The sequence below is a fragment of the Caretta caretta genome, chromosome 27 (genome assembly GCF_965140235.1).
Source record: "Caretta caretta isolate rCarCar2 chromosome 27, rCarCar1.hap1, whole genome shotgun sequence".
In the NCBI taxonomy this organism is placed as follows: domain Eukaryota; kingdom Metazoa; phylum Chordata; order Testudines; family Cheloniidae; genus Caretta; species Caretta caretta.
In genome coordinates, this window is record NC_134232.1 from 10860877 (window position 1) to 10884149 (window position 23273).

At 52.5% G+C, this 23273-nt stretch overlaps 1 protein-coding gene across 6 annotated transcripts; it reads right to left on the reverse strand.

Moving 5' to 3' along the window:
- Nucleotides 1-2758: 2758 nt before the first annotated feature.
- On the reverse strand, nucleotides 2759-22999 carry SNX11 (sorting nexin 11). 6 transcript variants are annotated; one of them, XM_048830295.2, is made up of 9 exons: nucleotides 22892-22999; nucleotides 12973-13489; nucleotides 12708-12818; nucleotides 9453-9504; nucleotides 8806-8892; nucleotides 7655-7755; nucleotides 7027-7125; nucleotides 6450-6662; nucleotides 2759-4071 (listed from the first exon to the last, which is right to left on the reverse strand). In XM_048830295.2, exons 4-9 carry the CDS (start codon nucleotides 9474-9476, stop codon nucleotides 3942-3944), a joined length of 654 nt encoding a protein of 217 aa, XP_048686252.2. In that variant the 5' UTR covers nucleotides 9477-9504; nucleotides 12708-12818; nucleotides 12973-13489; nucleotides 22892-22999; the 3' UTR covers nucleotides 2759-3941. The 6 variants fall into 6 exon arrangements, with proteins under 6 accessions (XP_048686252.2, XP_048686250.2, XP_048686254.2 ...); XM_048830293.2 differs by lacking the exon at nucleotides 12973-13489; XM_048830297.2 differs by lacking the exon at nucleotides 12708-12818 and having other exon boundaries at nucleotides 12985-13489.
- Between the last annotated feature and the right edge of the window lie 274 nt (nucleotides 23000-23273).

Here is a 23273-nt window from a genome sequence, read left to right on the forward strand (position 1 = left end):
GCCAGGCGCCGGGGGCTCCTCCCTCTCTCAATTTGAGCTGGCTGGGTGGTACATGTGCTACAATTTGTTTGCACAGACTTGAGAGACAGCCAGGCCTCCTTCGGGGAGCTGGAAAGGATGAGCCTGGATTGCTTCCAGGCAGAGGGGCTGGGGTGATGCCAGGCTTTGTGGGGAGTGGGGAGTCATCTCGAGAAGGCCTCAGCCACATGGGCAAGAGAGAGGTTACCTTGAGCCGCTCTGTGTGCCGGTCACATACCTGGCCTCAGCTTGGAGGCAGGCAGCAAGCAGGGACTAGGCTTGGGATCCAGGAAGGAAGCCTTTCGCTCCCGGCACAGCGCCTGCCTGCAGCCCCTCTCAGCTGGCCAGTTCCACGTGAATCCACAGCTGCCCTGGCTGCCCGTCGCTTACTGGGTCTGCGGTGGGCACAGGCCCTGCCTTTACCCACCCCAGCTTCCATGCCACTGGCAGCAGCAGCAAAATTAGTTTCCCTGTTAAAGAGACAGGCTCGTGCCACGAGGAACTCCGACTGGAGCAGAGGGCTAGGAGAGCTGGGGTCTAAATGATCCTCCCGCAGCAGCTGACCAGCATTCAATATATATACAAGCCCTTCCCCGGTGAAAGGGAACAGAACCTGCACCTCCCCGTGATCAGAGCCGCATCTCCCAGCATACCAAGCCGCGTTCTGGAGCAGGACTGGAGCTCAGCTGCTGCTGTGGAAAACATCTCAGTGTTATAATGCCCCCCCTTTGACGCCCCAGCCCCTTTAATCACGGTCGAGCCCCAGTGCTCTCGAGTGAGCCTGACACCTGCACTCAGCCGGAGTCCGTTCTGGTTTGGTCAGGCCCAGCCGCCAGTAGAGGGATTTTGTTCCCATCCTCCTTGGAAAAGTCAACAGATTTTGCATCCGGATTGATGGGTTTTCATGACACTTTTGCAGCACCTCTAGAAATAATTTTTGCTGCCCCTGAGATGCAGCCAGCTCTGGGGGTAGGCACTGTTTAAGCAGCTGCCAGGACTAACCCCCCCCCAGAGAGCTTGCTCAGGTGGCTTTCCCCCTTCCCCAGGGTCATTTTGTAGAGTTTCAGCCAGCGGTTGCCTAGGTTTGTGCCAGACGGTAGGTGTCAAAGGTAGGGGAAGCTGGGGCTCTTAGCTGCAGACCCCAGGGCACCTCTAGCCCCGGAACGTGACCTGTAGCAAGAGGACAGTGGGGAACTGCCTTTCAGTGACCACATGCTAGCAGGGAGGGGAACTGCCCCAGTAAGGCATTTAGGAGACTGTAGTTCAGTGTGTTTATCCAGCAAGCTTGGGAAGCCCGGCCGTGGCAGAGAGGCGTGAGAAGGGAAAACCCTAGGGCAGACTGTGCTCTGGCAGAGGTCTCCAAGCAGGGCAGCCCCATGCCAGAGCCAGCCGCATGCTGGGATTCTGCAAGCCTGGCTTCAGTACCCCCGCGGCTCAGGCTAATGGGGGCTCAGCTCACCCCCGGGTGCAGCCCACGTGCCTCTTGGCCCGTGTCTGCCCTGAGTTCCGCTGTCCCTGCAGGTCAAGCCTCCGCTGAGGGGGCAGAGCAGGGACAGCCCCCCACCTGGCAGGGCTGGCGTTTTGGCTGCAGCGCCAACCCCACCAGCTCCCGGCTGGAAGTTTCTAGATCAGAGCTGCAGGCACAGCTGCACCATGTGGAGCTGTGCTCTCATGAATATTCAGGAGGCAGCCCCAGCCAATCTGCAGAGCAGCTACCCTTAGTGAGCATCTGTCAGGTTTTTTAAATGAACTTCTTTTGACATTTTAGATTTTCCCTCTGTCGGCTTCATTTCCCCCCCCGCCCCAACCCCGGCCCTTCAGCCTGTGAGGCAGAGAACACGCCCGTGTGAAGGGGGGGTGGGGAGCCCCCGGGGAAATCGACCACCACCCAACTTGACTTTCACAGCCAGGCCCTGCGACCACCAAATTCTGACAGTCAATGAAACTGAGCGTGGTACGGTGTCATCTACCCACCCGCTCAGAGCGGGCTCTGCTAGTGAATACGTCAGGCGCCGTGAGGGAAACGGACTCCAGCCTTGCTCCGCGTCGCGGGTTGCGTTCCTGGCTGCAGGGTGGCCCTCACCTTCCGCCAGCCCAGCCCGCAGGTCACCCACCCCTGCTGAGCTCTGGGCACAGAATAGCAGAGCCTGGCCACCGCCAGGTGCCCGCTCAGCAGGCAGCCTCTCCGCCGTTCTCTAGGGCCCTGCCGGTGGTCAGCCCCCTGCCGCAGCCCAAGGAAGGAGCGCAAGGACATAACTGGGCCTACGTCCTTGTGTCCCTCCCACCCCAAAGCCACATGCACGTGCCCCAGAAACCAAGCCCCTCTGCTCCCCGGCCACGCCGCTCCATCCCCTTTCAGCAGTACTAAAGCCAGCTCGGGCTGGGTCTCCTGACCAAGCGTCCCACGGAGCCTGAGAGAAGCAGGTTCTCTCACCCTGCAGAGACGGAGGATAATACCGAGGCCCCTTTGTCCGGCCCTGTAGGAGCCTTGAGTGAAAGATGCCCTAGCAGGGATGTATTATTTGGGGAGCCCAGCCTGGAGGAAAAGCCCTTTCGCCCCCCCCCCCCCCCCACACACACACACAGCTGCAATTGGACACTAATCAGCTGTCACAATCTAGTGCCCAGTGCGACAGACGCAGGGATGGTCTCTGATGGCATCTTACCCTACCCCAAGCCTATTGCTTAAGATACATCAGCCCCATTCTCCGCCAGACGTAAATCACCAGCACCCAGTAGCTCACATGCTTCACATTTATTGCAGGCCAGAGCACCTCAGCTCTGCCTTCTGAGCCAGGACAATGCCAGACGACGGGCTGGTGGAAAGATACAGGGAGCAGCAGAGTAAATGGACCCGATGGGCTGAAAGCAGAGAGGCCCTGGTGGAAGCTGCAGCGTGGGATTGCCCATTCTTTACTAAGGGATTCTTTCTTCTGTTCTGCTCCCTTATGGCTGGCTATAGGGATCACCACCCTTTGCCCTTCCCCTTTGCCCTCTGAGCCGTTAGGCAGGTCTGTGCTAGCCAAAAGGGTTGTTCTCCTGCAAGAAAGCCCAGCTTGAGGGGTGTCCCACACAAAAGGGGAGCACAAACAAAACCACCTTCTGGCCTCATTGTCCCACCACAACACATTCCCCCACCCCTGCTGCAATGGAGGAATCAATCCTGCAATAGAGAGCCCCCAGGGAAAGCTCATTGGCTCATTCCAGCTGCATGCAGCCTGCAGGCCGAGCCGGGCTAGGAGGACCCAGGTGTGGAGGTGGTATCCATACCCAGCGTGTGGGCTTCCGGCTCAGCAGCTGTTTAAATGTGGCTCTCGGATGTGCAAAGGAGCACCGCTCGTGCCTATGTGGCCGTTGGTTTTTCAGAGGGGAATGCTACCAAGACTGAATTCTAGTTCTAAGAACGAGAATTTCCTGGGCATTGCTGGGACAGCTGCCTGATCTGTTGGACAAGGAGGGACAGCAGCTCAGCCCAGGGATCCAGACAACCTCTCTCCTGGAGGATCTCTGCACAGATGAGCATCCGCCTCCATGACCCAGCTCCAAGGGGACGGAGGATCAAGCCAAGATCAAGGGAGCTGGCTTTTGTTTTCAAACAGCCCCCATCCCTAATACACACAGGTCCCCCCACAAGAGCATGACACAGCCCTGGGGAGTAACAAACTTAGGTTCTACTAAGCACTGGTTCCCTTTTCGTACAGCTCAGCTGTGTATTCACCCAGCACCTGCCTCATAAGAGGACCGTCCAGAGGCGGCAGGAAGTGGCCACAAGCTTCTGGGAGTAGAGGGGCTGAAGGTGAGGACCACATGCCATGCAGGGTCCCAATCCTGCACCAATGGGAGCCACTCAGCTGCCCTCCTCAGCTCTCGGCAGAGCAAGAGCCGCTGCTCCCAGACAGGGCGTACAAGATCGTTTGTGCTGCTTATTCCGTCTCCGGCTGCATCGTGGGAGAATCCAGGCTATCCGAGTGGTTGTCTTCCAGGCCAAAGTCGCTCCAGCACGAAGGGGGTTTCAGGCAGCTCTGAACAGGGGGGCTTCCGAGACCAGCGCAGCTACAGAGAGAAGGCACAAGAAAGTCAGGAAGGAAGAGGGGTTCAAGGCAAGATGCACCGCCCCAGCTGTCCAGAGCTACACAAGCACCCTGTCCCGTGTAACAGCAGTGAGCCACTGGCAGAGAAGTTGTGTGAGCACCTTGCTCGTTCCACCCTACCCCCGGCTCCTGTGAGTGCTGGGGCCAAGCTGACAGCAGCATGAGGACCCGAGTGCTCTGAAGCCTGGCCCCCGACCCCAGCAATCCTGGGAGGAGCAGCGGGGGGGCTGGGAAAGTTGCCCTACTCCAGATCCACCTCTGCCCAAGTGCTCCCACGGAGCGGGGAGAGAGCAGCAGGGCGGCTTCCTTTCAGCCACCTGCCCCCATCTGCCTGCAGCCGCTTCTCCAGGCTTCCATGGGGGCCTCTTCCGCAGCTGGCCCAAGGAGGAGCCAGCCAGCCAGCAGCTCCCCTCCTCCAGCTCCGCACGCCCCTGCACCCCTCCTCCGCTTCCAGGCGCCCCATCCACCAAAAACAGCACAGAGCCCTCTGCGAAGAGGGGAGGGGAGGGGAAAGAGATGGGCGAATCCCACGGTGCGGCCAGGACAGGCGTTGCCAGGGAGGGGCTTAGAGCACGGGCAGCTGAGCCGGCGAAGCATCTAGCCTGCCGAGCTGCATGGATACCTACCCGTCAGCCCAGCTCACCGCGCCCATTCCAAACCCTTCGTTAAACCGGGGGGGGCTCTCTTAAAAATGAGTCTTGGGCTGCAGCCCGCCCACACCTCCTCTCCTGCTATTTAAAACCAAGAGTGAGAGGCTTGATATTCCGAGCCAGAAACTGATCCCCCCGGAGAAGCACAGGGGCACAAGGAATCTCAGCTAGGCCTGGACTGAGCCCACCCCAGGGTCTTCCTAACTGGTGGGGGGGACCCAGCACCAATTAAAGAATTTGGTTAATTGGCAAGGGAACACACAAGCAATGCAGCTGGATTCATTTGCCTCCACAGTGGCTTACGGCAGATGTTCTAGGAGCCTAGGCACGATGATCTTGTCATGGCTCTATTCACCTCCCTTCCGGTTTGCCAGGGTGAGAAACGCATCTCCACTCCTCCAGGAACCAGGATTTTGCACAGCTGCTGGTGCATAGGAGCCTCTGTGCTCGGAGGGCAGCGGAATACAAAGTATTCTCAGCACCGCCGTACCCTGGGGACAGGTGCCTTGAGGTCTTGCAAGAGGCCACACCACAGCGCTTCTCTATTAAATGGTTGCTCAGAGGTGAGGGGGTGGCTCCCCCCACATCACACAGGAGGCTTAGAGAGATTCTACTCTTGGTGCCTGCAGTAGAGGGGCTGAGGGTGAGGACCACAGGCCATGCAGGATCCCAATCCTGCACCAACGACTCCCCCCTAGAGGAGAGGGGCAGCTGGCAGGCTGCAGAAACCGACTCACTGAGTAATGGAAATTGGTACAAATCCTGAGCATGAGACGCTTCTCCTGTTACAAGATTACCACTGGGGCAACGGGTGGGGACGCGCAGGAGCTTAGTCTGGTGGTGTCCTTTCCCCTTCCAGGATCCCTCCCCTCCCAGAGGGTGCTCGGGTCACAGGATCCCTCCCCTCCCAGAGGGTGCTCGGGTCACAGGATCCCTCCCCTCCAGCAAGGAAGGTGGAGGCGACTCCCCCCGGGCAGAGCCACGTCAGCCACAAGGCAGCTTTGCCACTGGAGAATGACCATCATTCCTCACCCGTGCCAGTCTGAGTTGCTCAGGACACTGTCTGGGTTTGCCTTGGGCCTAAACCAGGATGTGCGAGCCCGGCTGTGCAGTAGGGGAAAGGGAAGTGGGTATTAGATGAGTCAGGTGCGGGCTCCGCATTCAACACAGGGAGCATCAGGAAAGCGGCGTGTGCTTGTTTTGGTGCCCAAAGGGGAGCTGAGCCCTTCGGATATGCGGCCCCCATCACTCCAGAGCGCCAAACCTTTGCTCCTGATGAAAGGATGCGCCAGAGGCCCCTGGTGAGCACAGAGCAGCGATGGGACTCTGGACTGCTCCTTCCGGGCAGATGGAGCACGGCGGGGAGAAATCCTCCAAGCAGGCAGTGACGAGTCCTGGGGCGCTCAGGAGCAGATGGGGGCTGGGGATTGTGTGAATTAAAGCCACGTCCCTATTTGGATGTGGTGTGTTCTTTGGGAGGATCATACCAAGCACATTAGACCCCACTTGGTCACAACAGCTGATGCAGTGGCTAAGTTGCGGTAAGGCCCATAGCCACTGCTTTGTCTGGAGAGGGCACAGCCAGGTTCCAACTGTTCTCCAGCTCCAAACATGGAAAGGGGCTTGGTTCTTAGCCTAGTTCCAGCTATCAGTCTCACTGCCGGCAAGCCCCTCAGATGGCTCCCAGTACCTGCCGTGGAGTTCTGCCCTAGCCCCGAGCGCAGGGCGGGTGTCTTCTTCCTGCACCCAGCCGCAGTTAGACATGGCGTAGCGGAGGATGGCGTCCGTGACGGTCAGGGGGCTCTGGCCCTGCATGCACGCCTCGATCTCTGGCACCGACAGCTGGCTCTGCAGGAAGAGATGCAACTGGCTGTCTGACAGGAGGACCACGTTCTGCACCACCCTGGAGAGAGACAGGAAGTGAGGGGACAATGCAGAATGCGGTATAGTCCCCCAGGCCTGCGTAACAGCCACAGGGGCTGGTAGACAGCAAGGGCAGGGGAGGATCCTGCTGAAGAGGATAGTGAGCATTTTCCTGCTCCCCCCCCCAAAAAAAACTAACATTACCCTCTCCCAGCTCAGGCTCTCTAGTGGGAACACTCTTCTCTGACCCCAGACCACCACCACCCTCAAGCCTGGGGGAACGGAGCAGTTAGGCAGTCTTCTTTCCTCCTGGGAAGCAGGGCTTTGGAGCGAAATAGCCCTTGCCCCAACCCATTTTAGGCACCAAGCGAGCCGTGTGGGAGAGCTGCATCCCTTCCACTCACTTCTCCAGGAACTGCTGGAGCCCCTGTCTCCGTTTCTCAATGAACTCATCGGTGCTGCCTGCAAAGAAGGTGGATTTCCCTGGCAGCTCCGGGACAGGCCTGAGGGAACAGAGCAGAGGAAGGAAACGGCTCGGTATCCAGAGACGGAACAAGGTGCCATGGGACGGACCTGGTGGGAGAAGCGGCTCGGAGCCGGCCTTGTGCTCTTGCCGTTTGCACATTTTCACCCACCGCCAACCTTGGGCAATTGTAGAGATCCTGGGCCCAGGAACAGCCAGCATTTCCACAGCTGGAGCTTTAGACGCCCTTCCGTCCCCTGCAAGCGAGAGGTTGCCCAGCGGGGTGAGCGCTTTGGGTGCCGAGCTCAAGGCCTTTGTTTAGGCATCTACTTTGGTGCTGGGCACTCGCTCACGCCACATGACTGGCCCCCGGTCACAGTTACTAGAACCCAGCTCACCTGACTTAGAATCTGTGGGTGCAGCCAACCTTTTGGGCCAGTTTCTATTTCCCCCGTTCTCTTCTGCCTACAGTGCCTTATCCTACGGAGGGTCAGGATACCCAGCACCTCTGTGCTAAGGGGAAGTTGGCATCTGGCATCAGGGAGGCAAAGGAGGAATTTCACACTCACACTAAGCCAGCGTTTTTCTGGAGCTGCTTCCTCAGCCACACGAACTCACGGTACCGTCTGCGCACGCACGAGGTCTTGGCAGTAAAGGCCTTGCTGTTGGTCTGTGAAACGAGACGCGGGAGGAAGGGAAAGATCAGAGGCGGCTCCCTGTAAGATGCCCCAGGGGTGTGGGGTCAGATCGCCCTTCAATGCCAGCTCATTCTTCCCATAAGGTCCTGCTGTCCTGTGCTCCCAGGGGAATGTTCTGATCTGAACCAGAACATGGTATTAAGTTGCAGGCGGAGGGTCCAAGCCAATCTTTCGGCATCAGGAGAAGCAACAGGACTTTACGTGCAAACGAGTTGGGGGACAGCATGGTGTCATGGCCTGAACATGGAGCTGAGAGCCTGGAATGGCTCTAATCATGACCCCAATCATGACCCCAACTCTCTGCTGGAACCTGCTCAGACACCAAGGGGCTGGGGATCATTTAATTCCCTACATCAGGGGCTCTCCACCTTTTCCTTTGTGAGGCCCCGCAACATGCTTTAAAAGCTCCACGGCCCAGCTGTGCCACAACTGGTTTTCTGCATATAAAAGCCAGGGCAGGCGTTAGGGGGCAGCAAGCAGGACAATTGCCTGGAGACCCTCACCACAGGGGGCCCTGCAAAGCTAAGTTGTTCAGGCTTCAGTTTCAGCCCTGGGTAGCAGGGTTCAGGGCCCCAGGCTTCAGCCCCATGTGGCGGGGCTTTGGCTTTCTGCCCTGGGCCCCCGGAAACCTGCTCGTGACCCCCGGATCCCTGGTTGAGAACTACTAATCTAGATAGGGGCCTGCAGAGATGGCTTTCCTCATGGGTAGGAGTCAGAGATGATCTAAAGATCAACTAGTTAAAGCACCGTACAGGGCTAAGCAAGCTCCCCAGACCTGAATCCTGCCGGAGGGGCTGAGTGGACCATGCTGGGATTTGAATTAGTTGGAGTGCAGCGGCCCTGGGGCTCCGATTGGCCAGCACCCTGCACCGTCTCAGACAGGGCTGCAAAGTGGTGCCAGATTGGAATGTGGCGTTTTACACCTTTTCACGAGGGAGAGGTGACAGCATGGTGCCGCGTCAGGCAGGCCTGTGCTGCTCAGCTCCATTCCTGTGTCCCCCCCGGAGCCGCTCTGCACTTACATGGAGGAAGATTTTATAATCCACGTAGGAATTCCAGGAGCCTTCGTTCTGGAGCCGAGGGTCCTGAACACGCACCGTGGTCAGCTCCTGAGGGCAGAGAACCTGTTGCCGAACTCCAAGGAGATGTTCACAATGGCCCCATCCCGAACAGCCTGTCCCTGACTTCCTGTCACCCAGCTGTAACCCACAGCTGGTGGCAAGGTCTGCAAGTGGCAGGAACAGGCAAGCGGTGCTGCCTTTGAGAGGCTGGGTACTGACCTCAGCAGCACCAGACTTTGATGGGGAAGTGTCCCAGCCATACTCTGAGGTTCATTCTACCCGGTGATTCCCCCAAACTATAATCCTCCCACCCCATCCTACCCTTAAAGGCCCACACTGCTGCTGCCATGCTAAGCAGACAGCGCCTGCCCTGACCACTCTGACTAATCCCCCCACCTGACCCTGTAAAACACTTTACGTTATCCCCCTGGGTACCAGCTAAGGGCTGCCCACCTCTTCCCCGTATGTGTACCTCCCGCTTTGCTAGCATTAAGGTGCTCACACTAGGGTTCAATCTTTGACTGAATTCAAAGGCTCCATACATCCCCCCAACCTGCCAGCCCCCCAAACATGGAACAGAAAACGGCGGAAACCCGGGAGAGCCTTACTTCTTGCTCTTGATTCTCCAACATCCTACAGCCAGAGCCCAGAGGGAAGCATCTGTCCAGATGAAAACAAACAGACCCTCAGTTAGACGAAGCAGAGATGATCCTAAGATACACGTGTGCCTGGACTCATTACAGGCTCACATGTTCAGTTGAAGGTGATGCCCTCCTTCCCAGTCCTTCTTACTCTCCACACCAGGGTCCCCCAATCTCCCCCCTGCTAGAGATTCTGTACCCCCTCCCCCTACACCAGGGTACCCCATTTTCCCCCTGTTCTGCCCCACAGCTGTGTGCACCCTTCTTCTGCTTCCCCCCATGCCAGGGTCCTCCATTCCTCACCTCCATGTGCCCGTCCCCACCATTGTTACTTCTCTTCTGTCTGGGAGATTAGTCATTCAGGGTGTCAAGGTGCTAAACCCATTGGGAGGACAGGCAGAGCGGAGACAGGGGTGGTGTTCTACTGAAAGGCGGTAATGGGTGCCATCAACTAGTTCTTTGATCTACAGCCCATTTGCAGAAGTCTTGAAGCTGTGCATCTGCTAAAGGGTTGACAAGGGCTCTGTACAGCCCCCAAATCAATATGGTTCCCCCCATGGATGCCTAGAACCATGTGGAATTGATCAGATGCCACGTTCAGAAGTTACCGGAGTACAGACGGAGGCCATCAGATTGAGTGCCCGGCCTCACAAGCTCAGCCAGCAAAGGTGCTGATCTCCTGCAAAGGGAGTTCCCCCACCATAACCCGAGTACTGCATTGGAAAGGCTACAACTCCGGCCAGCTCTACGCTACAGACCTACGTCGGCTTCAGCGCCTCACTCAGGGGGTGTGAAAAACAAACAACCCGAGCGACGTCGTTATACCAACCTAACCCCCGTGTGGACAGCACCGTGGCGACGGGAGTGCTTCTCCCGCCAACGTAGCCACCACCTCTCCGGGAGAGGGATTAACCGCGTCAACAGAAGCTCTCCCATCGGCCGATGAGCGTCTTCACTGAAGCGCTACAGCGGTACGGGAAGACAGGTCCTCGGAGAGGCTATCCTAGCGGCGATGCTCAGCCTTCCCCCTCAGAGAGAGAGCCAGGTTCAGGTCTGAGCGTCCCAGCCCAGCAGGGATCCAGAGGCCATGCTCCCACATGTTGTAAGGAAGCTTGTGTCTGGATAAGCAATAGCACCCACTGTGGCTCAGGAGACCTACAGCTGGCCCATAGCAACCATTCGAAAACCGTTGTTAAGCTCAGTCAACCTGTGGAACTCCTTGCCAGAGGATGTTGTGAAGGCCAAGACCATAACAGGGTTCAAAAAAGAACTAGATAAATCCATGGAGGTCCATCAATGGCTGTTAGGCAGGATGGTCAGGAATGGTGTCCCTAGCCTCTGTTTGCCAGAAGCTGGGAATGAGCGACAGGGGATGGATCACTTGATTATCTGTCCCGTTCATTCCCTCTGGGGCACCTGGCACTGTCCACTGTTGGAAGACAGGATACTGGACTAGATGGACCTTTGGTCTGACCCAGTAGGGTCACTCTTATGTTCTTATGAGAATGTTTTACCTGTGTAGCACCTCTCATCCCAGAGCACTTTCCGATCTCTCTGTGCATGGCGCTACTAAAATGCGGCCAGCTCTGGGGGGGGGCCGGGGGAGAGGAATGGTAGCCAGCTGCTGTACAGCGCAACAGTCACAGAGGTTGTTTTAAGCAAAGGCCCTTTCACAGGAAGGGTGACCCAAGATCTTTGGCCACGCAGGGCAGAGAGGACCCCTGCTTTTAAGGTCTAGTTCAAAGGGCCTGTGTGGACTCTGTTACTCTACCTTGGAAAGGTGGAGGGTTGAATCAGCCTCACTAGATTTTCAACCTGTGCCAAGGAGTGGGTAGGATATTTCCCCTCCAAGATAACTGGTACTTCTGCCAGCCAATCTTCCTTTACAGCTAGGTTACATTTCTAGCCAGAAACAGCCTTTTTTCCTCTGTGTTTGTACTTTGCCTAACACAATGATGTCCCGGGTGCCGCGGTAATATGCAGCATAAGAAATAATTGGTGATCAGACAGGACGTTAGTTCAGTTCTTCAAAAACCAAGAGAGATCAGTCGAAAGAACAGGTAAGTTCCACCCAGTTCTCCATACATTTTTGGCGGTTTCAAGACCAGCCCTGCAGGCAGAGAAATGTAAGCCTGCCCTTTGGATTCATTAGGTCCTGAATGTGTGCGTGCACAAGAGGATGGCTGAAGATGGTCTCAGCTTTTGCTAGACCTCAGAGGAAGTTATCCTCTTAAAACAGCTGCAACTTTCATTCACTCCCCATGCTGGGAACTTGATGGATTTTTGCAGTTCACCATAATAAAATCTCAACCCAGCCTAGCAAACATAAGAACGGCCATACTGGGTCAGACCAAAGGTCCATCCAGCCCAGTATCCTGCCTTCCGACAGTGGCCAGTGCCAGGTGCCCCAGAGGGAATGAACAGAACAGGGAATCATCAAGTGATCCATCCCCTATCACCGATTCCCAGCTTCTGGCAAACAGAGGTTAGGGACACCATCCCTGCCCATCCTGGCTAATAGCCAATGATGGATCTATTCTCCGTTAATTTATCTAGTTCTTTTTTGAACCCTGTTATAGTCTTGACCTTCACAACATCCTCTGGCAAGCAGTTCCACAGGCTGACACTGCGTTGTGTGGAAAAAATACTTCCTTTTGTTTGTTTTAAACCTGCTGCCTGTTAATGTCATTTGGTGACTCCTAGTTCTTGTGAAAAGAAAAGGAGTACTTGTGGCACCTTAGAGACTAACCAATTTATTTGAGCATGAGCTTTCATGAGCTACAGCTCACTGCATCCGATGAAGTGAGCTGTAGCTCACGAAAGCTCATGCTCAAATAAATTGGTTAGTCTCTAAGGTGCCATAAGTACTCCTTTTCTTTTTGCGAATACAGACTAACACGGCTGCTACTCTGAAACTAGTTCTTGTGATCACATGGATGAGATTGTGGCAAAAAAAGGGGCAAACAGAGATCCCATCTTCTGAAGCTTTACAGCCCCCTTACCCCCAGTTTTCAGTCTTATCACAACTTATTTGCTTCAATATCCTGTTTTGCCAACACCAATGGAACCTGAGGAAGGATTACACTTTAACCTGTGTGGTGGAATCCAAAAAGCCAGCCTCCCAAGTTGTCTTGATAAGCTATACAGTGGAGGCAGTGTCATCTAGTGGTTAGAGCAAGAGACTGTGCCTCTATTTCCAGCTCTTCTGATGCACTGACTCACCTGGAGCAAGCAGCAGAACCCTTGTGCCTCACCTTCCCCCATTTGTAATTATATTCGTCATTTGTGCTGTGGTCGTACACAGGAGCCCATCAGAAACCAGACTCCATGGTGCTGTAAACACAGATAGCAACACCCAGCACAGGGTTAATTAACCTTTGTAAAGTATTTGGTAAGCCCTGAATAAGAGGTGCCAAAGGAGACCCATGTATTATTAGTCACCTAGCTTTAGCAATTAAGTTACATAGCAGAAATATTAGCACAGTACCGTCATACAAACCACTTCCTTTACTGCATCCCTTCAGTAATTCCAAGTTGTACTGGATGGCATCAGTTGATCTGATGCACCATTAAATGCTTCTGACTTAAGCTGTTTGCAATACCTGTTCTACAACATAATTAGCTTTCACTCTCAATAGTTTGAAGAGAAACAGATACAACAACAAATGGTGGCAATCGTCCAGCCAGTGGGACCCTGCAGATTTCAGAGACAAGGTTCTTAAACCAGTTCAGCTTGCTTTATATATTGCAGACACATCTGGGTCACTCATTGGGGCAGCTGGAGGGCTGAGCCTGCCCAGGGCATCCTGGCTTCACCTCTTCCAGCTTGATTGTTTGTAGACTGTTTTTGAGGGATGGATTTATGGCTTTGTATGCAGTGTTGCTGTAGCCATGTTGCTCCCAGAATATGAGTGAGACAGGGTAGGTGAGGTAATATCTTCTATTGGACCAGTTTCTGTTGGCGAGAGAGACACGAGGTCCAGGAAGTGTACTCAGTGTCACAGCTAAATACAAGGTGGAACAGATTATTTAGCATACTGTAGGAAGTTAGCATATATTTCAAGAGACCATTCAAGGTGAAGTGACCCATTTACACCTCTCCTGTCATAAGGGGGGGAAATCCAGGATACACACTTTAACACCTTCAAGGTGGGTATGGGAATATCTTTTATTGAGCCAACTTCTGTTGGTGAGAGAAAGACACCAAACAAGGACACTCCGCCAGAGAAGTAGATCACATTCTGGAACATGAATGTGATCACTTTTGGGGACTATGTATACCTTCAAGTCAGCGGCGCTGCTATGGTACCCGCATGGCCCCACAGTATGCCAACATTTTTATGGCTGACTTAGAACAACGCTTCTTCAGCTCTCATCTCCTAACGCCCCTACTCTACTTGCGCTATATTGATGACATCATCATCATCTGAACCCATGGAAAGAAGCCCTTAAGGAATTCCACCATGATTTCAACAATTTCCATCCCACCATCAACCTCAGCTTGGGCCAGTCCACACAAGAGACCCACTTCCTGGACACTACAGTGCTAATAACCGATGGTCACATAACCACCACCCTATACCAGAAACCTACTGACCGCTATGCCTACCTACATGCCTCCAGCTTTCACCCAGACCACACCACATGATCCATTGTCTACAGCCAAGCTCTAAGATACAACTGCATTTGCTCCAACCTCTCAGACAGAGAAACACCTACAAAATCTCTATCAAGCGTTCTTACAACTACAATACCCACCTGCTGAAGTGAAGTAACAGACTGACAGAGCCAGAAGAGTACCCAGAAGTCACCTACTACAGGACAGGCCCAACAAAGAAAGTAACAGAACGCCACTAGCCATCACCTTTAGCCCCCAACTAAAACATCTCCAGTGCATCATCAAGGATCTACAACCTATCCTGAAGGACAGTCCTTCACTCTTACAGACCTTGGGAGACAGACCAGTCCTCGCTTACAGACAGCCCCCCAACCTGAAGCAAATACTCACCAGTAACCACACACCGCACAACAAAAACACTAACCCAGGAACCCAACTCTGTCCACATGTCTATTCAAGGGTCACCATCATAGGACCCAATCAGATCAGCCACGCTATCAGAGGCTCGTTCACCTGCACATCTATCAATGAGATATGTGCCAGCAATGCCCCTCTGCCATGTACATTGGCCAAACCGGACAGTCTCTATGCAAAAGAATAAATGGACACAAATCAGATCTCAAGAATTATAACATTCAAAACCAGTTGGAGAACACTTCAACTTCCCTGGATACTCAATTACAGACCTAAAAGTCGCAATTATTCAACAACAAAAACTTCAAAAACAGACCCCAATGAGAAACAGCAGAACTGGAATTAATCTAAAAACTGGACACCATTAAATTAGGCTTGAATAAAGACTGGGAGTGGATGAGTGATTACACCAACTAATTTTAGTATTATTTTCCCCCTACTGTTACTCACACCTTCTTGTCAACTGTTTGAAATGGGCCATCCTGATTATCACTACAAACGTTTTTCTTCTGTGGATAACAGCCCACCTTAATGGATTGGTCTCGTTAGAGTTGGTACGGCAACCCCCATTTTTTCATGTTCTCTGTATCTATATCTTCCTACTGCATTTCCCACTACATGCATCTGATGAAGTGGGCTTTAGCCCACGAAAGCTTATGCTGAAATAAATGTGTTAGTCCCTAAGGTGCCACAAGTCCTCCTCGTTCTTTATTTTGGAACGTGCCACTCCAATGCCCTGAACCTGCTTCAATACAGCAATAAAACTCACTCCAACCACACAACCCTATCTGTCACCTACCACTAACACTGGAACCCATACTGGGTATTGTCAAACAATTACAACCTATACTCAATGGGAACCACATCTACAAAAAAAATCCCTCCTGAACCCCTCTCCTGGCCTTCAAAACAACACCCCAACCTCTCCACAATCATCATCAGAAGCAAGCTCCCCACACACTAGGGCACACCAACTCGAAGCAGCACCAGATCTCACCAGAACAACAGATGCGAAACCTGTAGACATATCTCCACTGTTACAACGATCAACACCCCTCACAACACACCTTGCAAGATCCCTGGATCCCACATATGCCTATCACAACACATGGTACACCGCCTCCAGTGCTAAATACTCCAGCAACAACTAAGTGGGTGAACCGAGAATCACTATGCTTGCGAATCAACTCGCACAGAAAAAAAAAAATCATACATGACTAAAACACTGTCACTTGTGGATGAACACTTTTCACAAAGTGATCACTCCATATCTGACCTCTCAGTCCTCATCCTCAAAGGAAACCTGCACAACACTCTCAAAAGATGAGCCTGGGGGCTTAAATCCATAACTTTGCTAGATATTAAAAATCATGAACTGAATAGCCACTGGATGCTCACTATAACAATCTCTAAAACCCACTCCCCCGCCCCCCTGCTTCTTCCCCCATCCCATGACTGGAGAGGCGTTAGGCCACTTCACTTCACAGCACAGCCATGTCACTAAAAGCTGCGTAGTGTAGCCATAGACTAAGCTGGAAAACTCATCCCTCTCACCAACAGAAGTTGGTCCAATAAAAGATATTCCCTCACCCCCACCCAACTTGCGCTTTGTGTCAGGCTACCCAAGCAGAAAGCTTCCCTCACGCAGGAAAAATCCCCTTCCACCTATTCCTAATTTACCAGGCTCGTTCCACTTAGGTCCCTAAATGAGGGCCAAATTTCCAGAAATGCTCAGCACCTAGATACTACAATGGGAGCTGCTGGGTGTGCAGTAGGTCTGGAAATATGGCCCCAATTTTGAGTGCGGGCCATCGGAACAAACAAGGCACTGCATCCACAGTTCTCCCCCGAGGGAGAGGATGAGAGAAAGAACAGGCCACACACACATGAGAGATGTTAGTCACAGCACTTAATGCAGTAATGGAAGGTGCTCAGACAATAGAACCAGCACCAGATGGCTTATCCCCTATGTTCCCTCTCCTCCCCAGAGATGTATGGTTAACAGTATTGCACACATAAAGTAGTTTAAAAGCATCAGCCCTGTTCTCATAATCTCATAAGGCCAGAAGGGACCATCATGATCATCTAGTCTGACCTCCTGTTGGCTTAGCTAGGTTAGAAACACACAGAAGGGGAAGAGGAGAATCAAAATGTGCCTAATGGAATGGCACAGAATTGGAAGGAAGAAGAATTCAATTTTCCAGCAACTGAATGGCAGAGAGGACACAGCCTAGCTCATGTGCCCAAATCAGCCAGGAGCCTGAGAAATAAGAGTGAGGGAGGATCAAGACAGATATTTAGGACTCGTCTACATGGGAGGTGATTTCTGATTTACTCCATATGTTGATACTATCTGAATCAGCAATGGATTAAGCTCTGGTTCACAATAAAGCAGTCTTACTCTTATTCTGCAGGGGTTCTCACAACAAATTTTGCCGCTCTGACAATTTTTCCTAAAATACTTAATTAACTTTAGGAAAAACAAATGATATGCACATATACATGTCCAAATCATTGTAATTAATTTAGGAAGGAGTTGGGTTTTTTTTGCAGACTCAATAATACAAATAATGTACAGTTGTCTCTATTCTTTACTGGACCTAAACAGAATAGAAACACAAATAAGGTGCTTTGCACGTTCTTATATTTTTTCTTATTGTTTCTTTTGCTTTTTGGGTGGCTTTTTTTTTTTTTTTAGACTTGCTAGCTACTAAGTCTGCTGTGAAAAGTGATATTAACACACACACAAATATCACTCTTCACAGCAATCTTACTCAGCCCTGGCAATCCTAGGGACAAATTGAGCCCTGGATGGGGAGGTGGGTACGGAAGCAGCGGGAGCCGGGAGCCAGGAGCAATGGGGCACTGGGGGGGCAGCGGGGGCCAGAGGTGATGAGAGGGGGTGGCGAGCTCGAGGAACAGAGCCCAAAGTCCCGTGGCTGGAGCCTGCAACCCCAGGGCTGAAGCCAACTCCAGCGCCCCGGGAAGGTGGGAAACTCATTGACTGCCTGCTCCTCCAGCTTGTGTGTCTCCAGAGAGGGACCATTGTTTTCTCCCCCCCCCAATAACCACCCAGAAGGCCATGGCTGCAAGAAAAGCCCCTGGTGGCCGCATTTGAGAAACGCTGTTCTGGAGTAGTCACACATGGAGTTAATCAGGAACAGTTAATCTATTTGAAATCAATACCCTACCTTATTCCAGAATAATTCTCAAGACATTAGAAGAGGCAAGAAGGGAGAGAGAGACCTTTCATGTCACTCTGCACAGTGAATCTGGACCTCTCGGAATTGCCTTTGAAGACCTGGTTACTATGAGTTTTAGCCTTTGCATTTCCTCTGATATTCCTTAAGGCCCCCTGCCTAACGGCTTTAAGGAACGTGCTTCTGTCTGGTGCTCCCTTGTACGTTAGAGATCAGGAAATACCCGACAGTGCCTCTGAGGCCCTATGTGCACAATCAGAAGACAATGTTATATTCACAGTGTAGATAGGATCTTAACCCCAGTCTTCATTGGCTGTGGAACAGCACTTTGAACAGTCAGAAACATTGATTTTAAGCATGGATTTATCCCTATTTGGACTCATCTACAACAGATTGCTTAGACCAGGGGTTCTCACAAGAAAATTTTTGGTGGCTTCAGAGTATGGCCACCAACTCTTGCTGGTGGCCACTCTGGCAATTCTTCCTAAAATACTTAACTAACTTTAGAAAAAACAAATAAATATGCACCTATACATGTCCAAATCATTGTAATTTATTTATGTATTTTTTTGGGGCAGACAAAATTATCTACAGTTGTCTCTATTCTTTACTGGACCTAAACAGAATAGAAACACAAATAAGGTGCTTTGCTCTTTTGGTTGATTTTCTTTTTCTTTAGACTTGCTGGCTAGTAAGGCTGCTAAGTGAAAAGTGATATTTGTTATTACTTTTCACAGCAGACTTACTGAGCCCTGGCAAGCTGGGGGACAAATTAAGCCCTGGATGGGGAGATGGGTAGGGAGGCGGGAGGGTGCAATGGCGATTGGGGGTCTATTGGAGGGCTAGAGGAGGCAGGAGGGGTCAGGGCGATGGTGGGGGATGAGCCTGGGGCCAGAGCATGAAGCCCTGTTGCTGGGGGAACGAGCCCACCGCCACACGGCCAGAGCCTGCCATCCACCACCCCAGGGATGAAGCCTGAGTCCCACCCCACCCCCAGGAAGGTGGAGAACTCCCACTGATCATCTGCTCCTACAATGTTTGTGGGGCTCCAGAAGGGGGCAGGGACCAGTGCTTTGCCCCCCTGCCCATCACCACCCAGGAGGCTGTGGCCACACAAAAAGCCCCTGGTGGCTGCATTACAAAAACTCTAGCTTACATGCCGCAGAAACCAGTTTTTCCTGCAACTGTGTTTAAAGAGATAGATTCAACCTAAAAATGCTTAAAAACATGCTTTTTAAAAAATCTAGAACCTCTTAAATTAGAAGTGAATTAAAATACCCAATTTGTCACTCTGCTCTTTATTGTTTGGTGGATTTTTCAGGGGGTGGGGGGAGTTAGGAGGCGCATTTGTCACCTTGGACAAGGAAAATAAATGAAATAGGTTTCAGAGTAGCAGCTGTGTTAGTCTGTATTCGCAAAAAGAAAAGGAGGACTTGTGGCACCTTAGAGACTAACCAGTTTATTTGAGCATAAGCTTTCGTGAGCTACAGCTCACTTCATCGGATGCATAGCTTTCAGTTTTGTTTGTAGTCAGTTTCGCTTTAAGGTTCCAAAGGCTGAAAAATTTCGGTCTCCGACACTGCCAATGCATTTTTATATGTTTAAAGGCAACCTACAAAGAAAGTTGGATTGCAACTTTGAGTCATGTCTCTATTCAAAATTGCACCAGAACACACTTAAATTTATAGAAGCAAAGTTCAAACTGGATTATCTTAACCTGCTTTATGTAGATTTAGCTTAATTGGATTCCTTGCCATCTTTAATTTGCATGAAACAGAGGTGCCAAATCTTGTGATATTTGGAATTTTTCTTAAAGACCCAGCTCCTGGAGTCACGTGACAGTTTGAGCTTTAATTTTTTGTAAAAGTTCCCAGCCCTCATGGTTGTGGAAAAAATGCTTTAAAATAGGACCCTTACAGAGACAAAAACCAGAAGCCAAATAAAAAACCCAATATTTATTCTCTGAATCTCATAATTTTTAACCTGATCTCATGACTGACTCATGATTTTTAAACAATTGTGGGTGACAATGCTGATTAGGGGTGTCTTCACTAGGTTTAGCTAAGGCAGTATTTAAACTGATTTAAAATTCAAGTAGTGCACCCTTGAATATAGGCTAGGCCTTCGTTTTGTTGTGAAGTATAAAAGAAGTCAGCTCCACGCCCCTGAAAAATTTAAAAGTGACTTATTTTTGCCTTAAAAATAAGGAACACTGGTTTGCCTCTTTTGCTGGAGAAGTTCCTAGATGACTCAAATGTCTCCTTGGGGATGCTCATCCTCTTCTTCCTCATTATTTGACAGGATGTGCTTTCCTCCCAAGTGTTTGTTGAGTAAATGTTTCAAAATCCTTGGGGTTTTTTAACGGTCTGAATAAAAAAGTGACCGCCACCAGCACTCTCTCTTCCTTCACACCGCGTGCAGGTCTTAGCCTCATCTGTCTAGAAATCCACACCAGTAATCTTGGTTACTGGTGTATCAAGACTCCAGTCAGCACAGAGACTTTCAGGTTAAGAGCTAGAGAAGACCTAGATTGCCAGGGAAAATCTTTTGGGTTGGCTTTGCAGGGAAAGAAGGGAACAAATCCAGTTTCATTCCTCCTTGTGCAAGTCATCTTTAGATGAAGCTATTTTGCACAGGATTCTCTTTTAAAATGTGTAGATTTCAAAGACAGACTTTACTCTCCTTTGACTCTCCCTTCTAGTGAAGGAGCCCCAGACTGATCCCTCCACTGCCCACATCCATCTAGACATCCAGGGCCAGAACTTACAGGGCTCTCAACACTTACAGTTGGAACTAGGTTTTCAGAAGAGCTCAGCTCTCCTTTAAGCACCTAAACTAAGGTCCAGGCTTTCAGAAGTGCTAATTGTGATTGACTGACACGCTCACTCTCTCTCTCTCGTCCTAACTGCATTGAAATTGGAGGTTTACCATTGACTTCAGTGGAATTTGAAATCACTTCAGGATTTCACCCACATTTCCAAAAGGTCAGCAACCAACATACTGAGCTCTTTTAGAATCTGTCCTCAGACTTGCCCCATACAAAACCCCGTAACCTATGCTTTAAAAGAAACACCCAAAAGTTACTATAATACTGGCCTTTTCCACATATATTTGCAGTTGATGTGGACGAGAACCAAGAAGGCGGTTTCTATTCTATTATTTCAATGCAACATCCAGGACTCCACTCACCCGGCTATCCTGTTTAGCAGGCTGAAATTTTAGCAGCCCTGGTAGACTTATCTCCTGGCAATGCTATGGGCAGGGAAGTAGCAGGGGCCCATGGAGCGGGTTTCATAGGCAGAGCCAAGCAGTTACTCCCCATGAGTCACAACAGGAGCAATGACAATACGTTGCATTGGTACAGTAACACAGTGTCTCTAACTGGCCTCGTTTCTATTTGTGTGGCTTGGGTTCTATTTATATACGCTGCCTACCCTACGCCCAGAGAGGCCCGTGGGCAGTCTCAGCCCTCAGCTGACCAGCTACGGGGCAGGGTGGGGGCTACATTCCAGGCCAGCTGCAGAATTTGAGAGATGCCCCCGCCCCTTTGGAAAGAGAACAATCCACCCCTCTCCCCCGCCCCTTTGAACATGGCGGTTCCCTCCCCTACCCAATGCCCCCTCTCTTCGGACATGGTTCCCTCCCCATTTCACCCTCTCTTCTCCTTCCCCCCCCCCCGACATGGTTCCCTCCCCATTTCACCCTCTCTTCTCCTTCCCCCGCCCGCCCGACATGGTTCCCTCCCCATTTCACCCTCTCTTCTCCTTCCCCCCCCCCCCCGACATGGTTCCCTCCCCTCCCCATTTCACCCGCTCTTCTCCTCCCCCCCCCGACATGGTTCCCTCCCCTCCCCATTTCACCCGCTCTACTCCTCCTCCCCCGACATGGTTCCCTCCCCTCCCCATTTCACCCGCTCTTCTCCTCCCCCCCCCCGACATGGTTCCCTCCCCTCCCCATTTCACCCGCTCTTCTCCTCCCCCCCCCGACATGGATCCCTCCCCTCCCCATTTCACCCGCTCTTCTCCTCCCCCCCCCGACATGGTTCCCTCCCCTCCCCATTTCACCCGCTCTTCTCCTCCCCCCCCCGACATGGTTCCCTCCCCTCCCCATTTCACCCGCTCTTCTCCTCCCCCCCCCGACATGGTTCCCTCCCCTCCCCATTTCACGCGCTCTTCTCCTCCCCCCCCCCGACATGGTTCCCTCCCCTCCCCTCCCCATTTCACCTGCTCTTCTCCTTCCCCCTCCCCCAACATGGTTCCCTCCCCTCCCCATTTCACCCGCTCTTCTCCTTCCCCCTCCCCCGACATGGTTCCCTCCCCTCCCCATTTCACCCGCTCTTCTCCTTCCCCCTCCCCTGACATGGTTCCCTCCCTTCCCCATTTCACCCTCTCTTCTCCTTCCCCCGACATGGTTCCCTCCCTTCCCCATTTCACCCTCTCTTCTCCTTCCCCCTCCCCCGACATGGTTCCCTCCCTTCCCCATTTCACCCTCTCTTCTCCTTCCCCCTCCCCCGACATGGTTCCCTCCCCTCCCCATTTCACCCGCTCTTCTCCTTCCCCCTCCCCCGACATGGTTCCCTCCCTTCCCCATTTCACCCTCTCTTCTCCTTCCCCCGACATGGTTCCCTCCCTTCCCCATTTCACCCTCTCTTCTCCTTCCCCCCCCCCGACATGGTTCCCTCCCCATTTCACCCGCTCTTCTCCTCCCCCCCCCCGACATGGTTCCCTCCCCTCCCCATTTCACCCTCTCTTCTCCTTCCCCCCCCCGACATGGTTCCCTCCCCTCCCCATTTCACCCTCTCTTCTCCTCCCCCCCCCCCGACATGGTTCCCTCCCCTCCCCATTTCACCCTCTCTTCTCCTCCCCCCCCCCGACATGGTTCCCTCCCCTCCCCATTTCACCCTCTCTTCTCCTTCCCCCCCCCCGCCATGGTTCCCTCCCCATTGCCCCCTCGCTTCCCCCCCCCACCTTTGGGTATGGCTCCCTCCCCTCCCCAATGCCTCCTCCCCACCTTGGGCATGGTTCTCCCCCTACCCAATTCCCCCCCCCCCCCCCCCCACACACACACACACACACACACACACACACACACACACACACTTTGGACGTGGCTCCCCCCGCCCCCCAACACTCACCCCCACCCTTCGCAGACCGCCCCCTGCGCCGAATCCTCACCTCTTCCCCCAGGACAGCGGTCGCCAGTGCCGGCGCGGCCCCTTTAAGAGCGGAGGGGCTCGGCTCCCATTCCCTTATAGCCGAGCTCCCGGGCTCCTTCCGGTGGAATCCAGGGGCAGGATGGGAGATGTAGTTCTACTCCTAGGCAGGACTCCACCCACCCCACCCTGTAGATAGGCTGGCGAGGAGGAAGGAAGGAAGGAAGAAACTAGGATGAAAGTGAGAAAGAATAGAATGAGAAAAGGGAAAGAAAGAAAGAAAGAAAGAAAGAACACAGTGACAGGAGAAAAGAAAGAAAGAGGCTGGTGCAAACAAAAAAGAGGCTAAGAAGACAGTGTGAAGAGGAGGAAGAGAAAGAAAGGAGGGAAGGACAGGGGGAGAG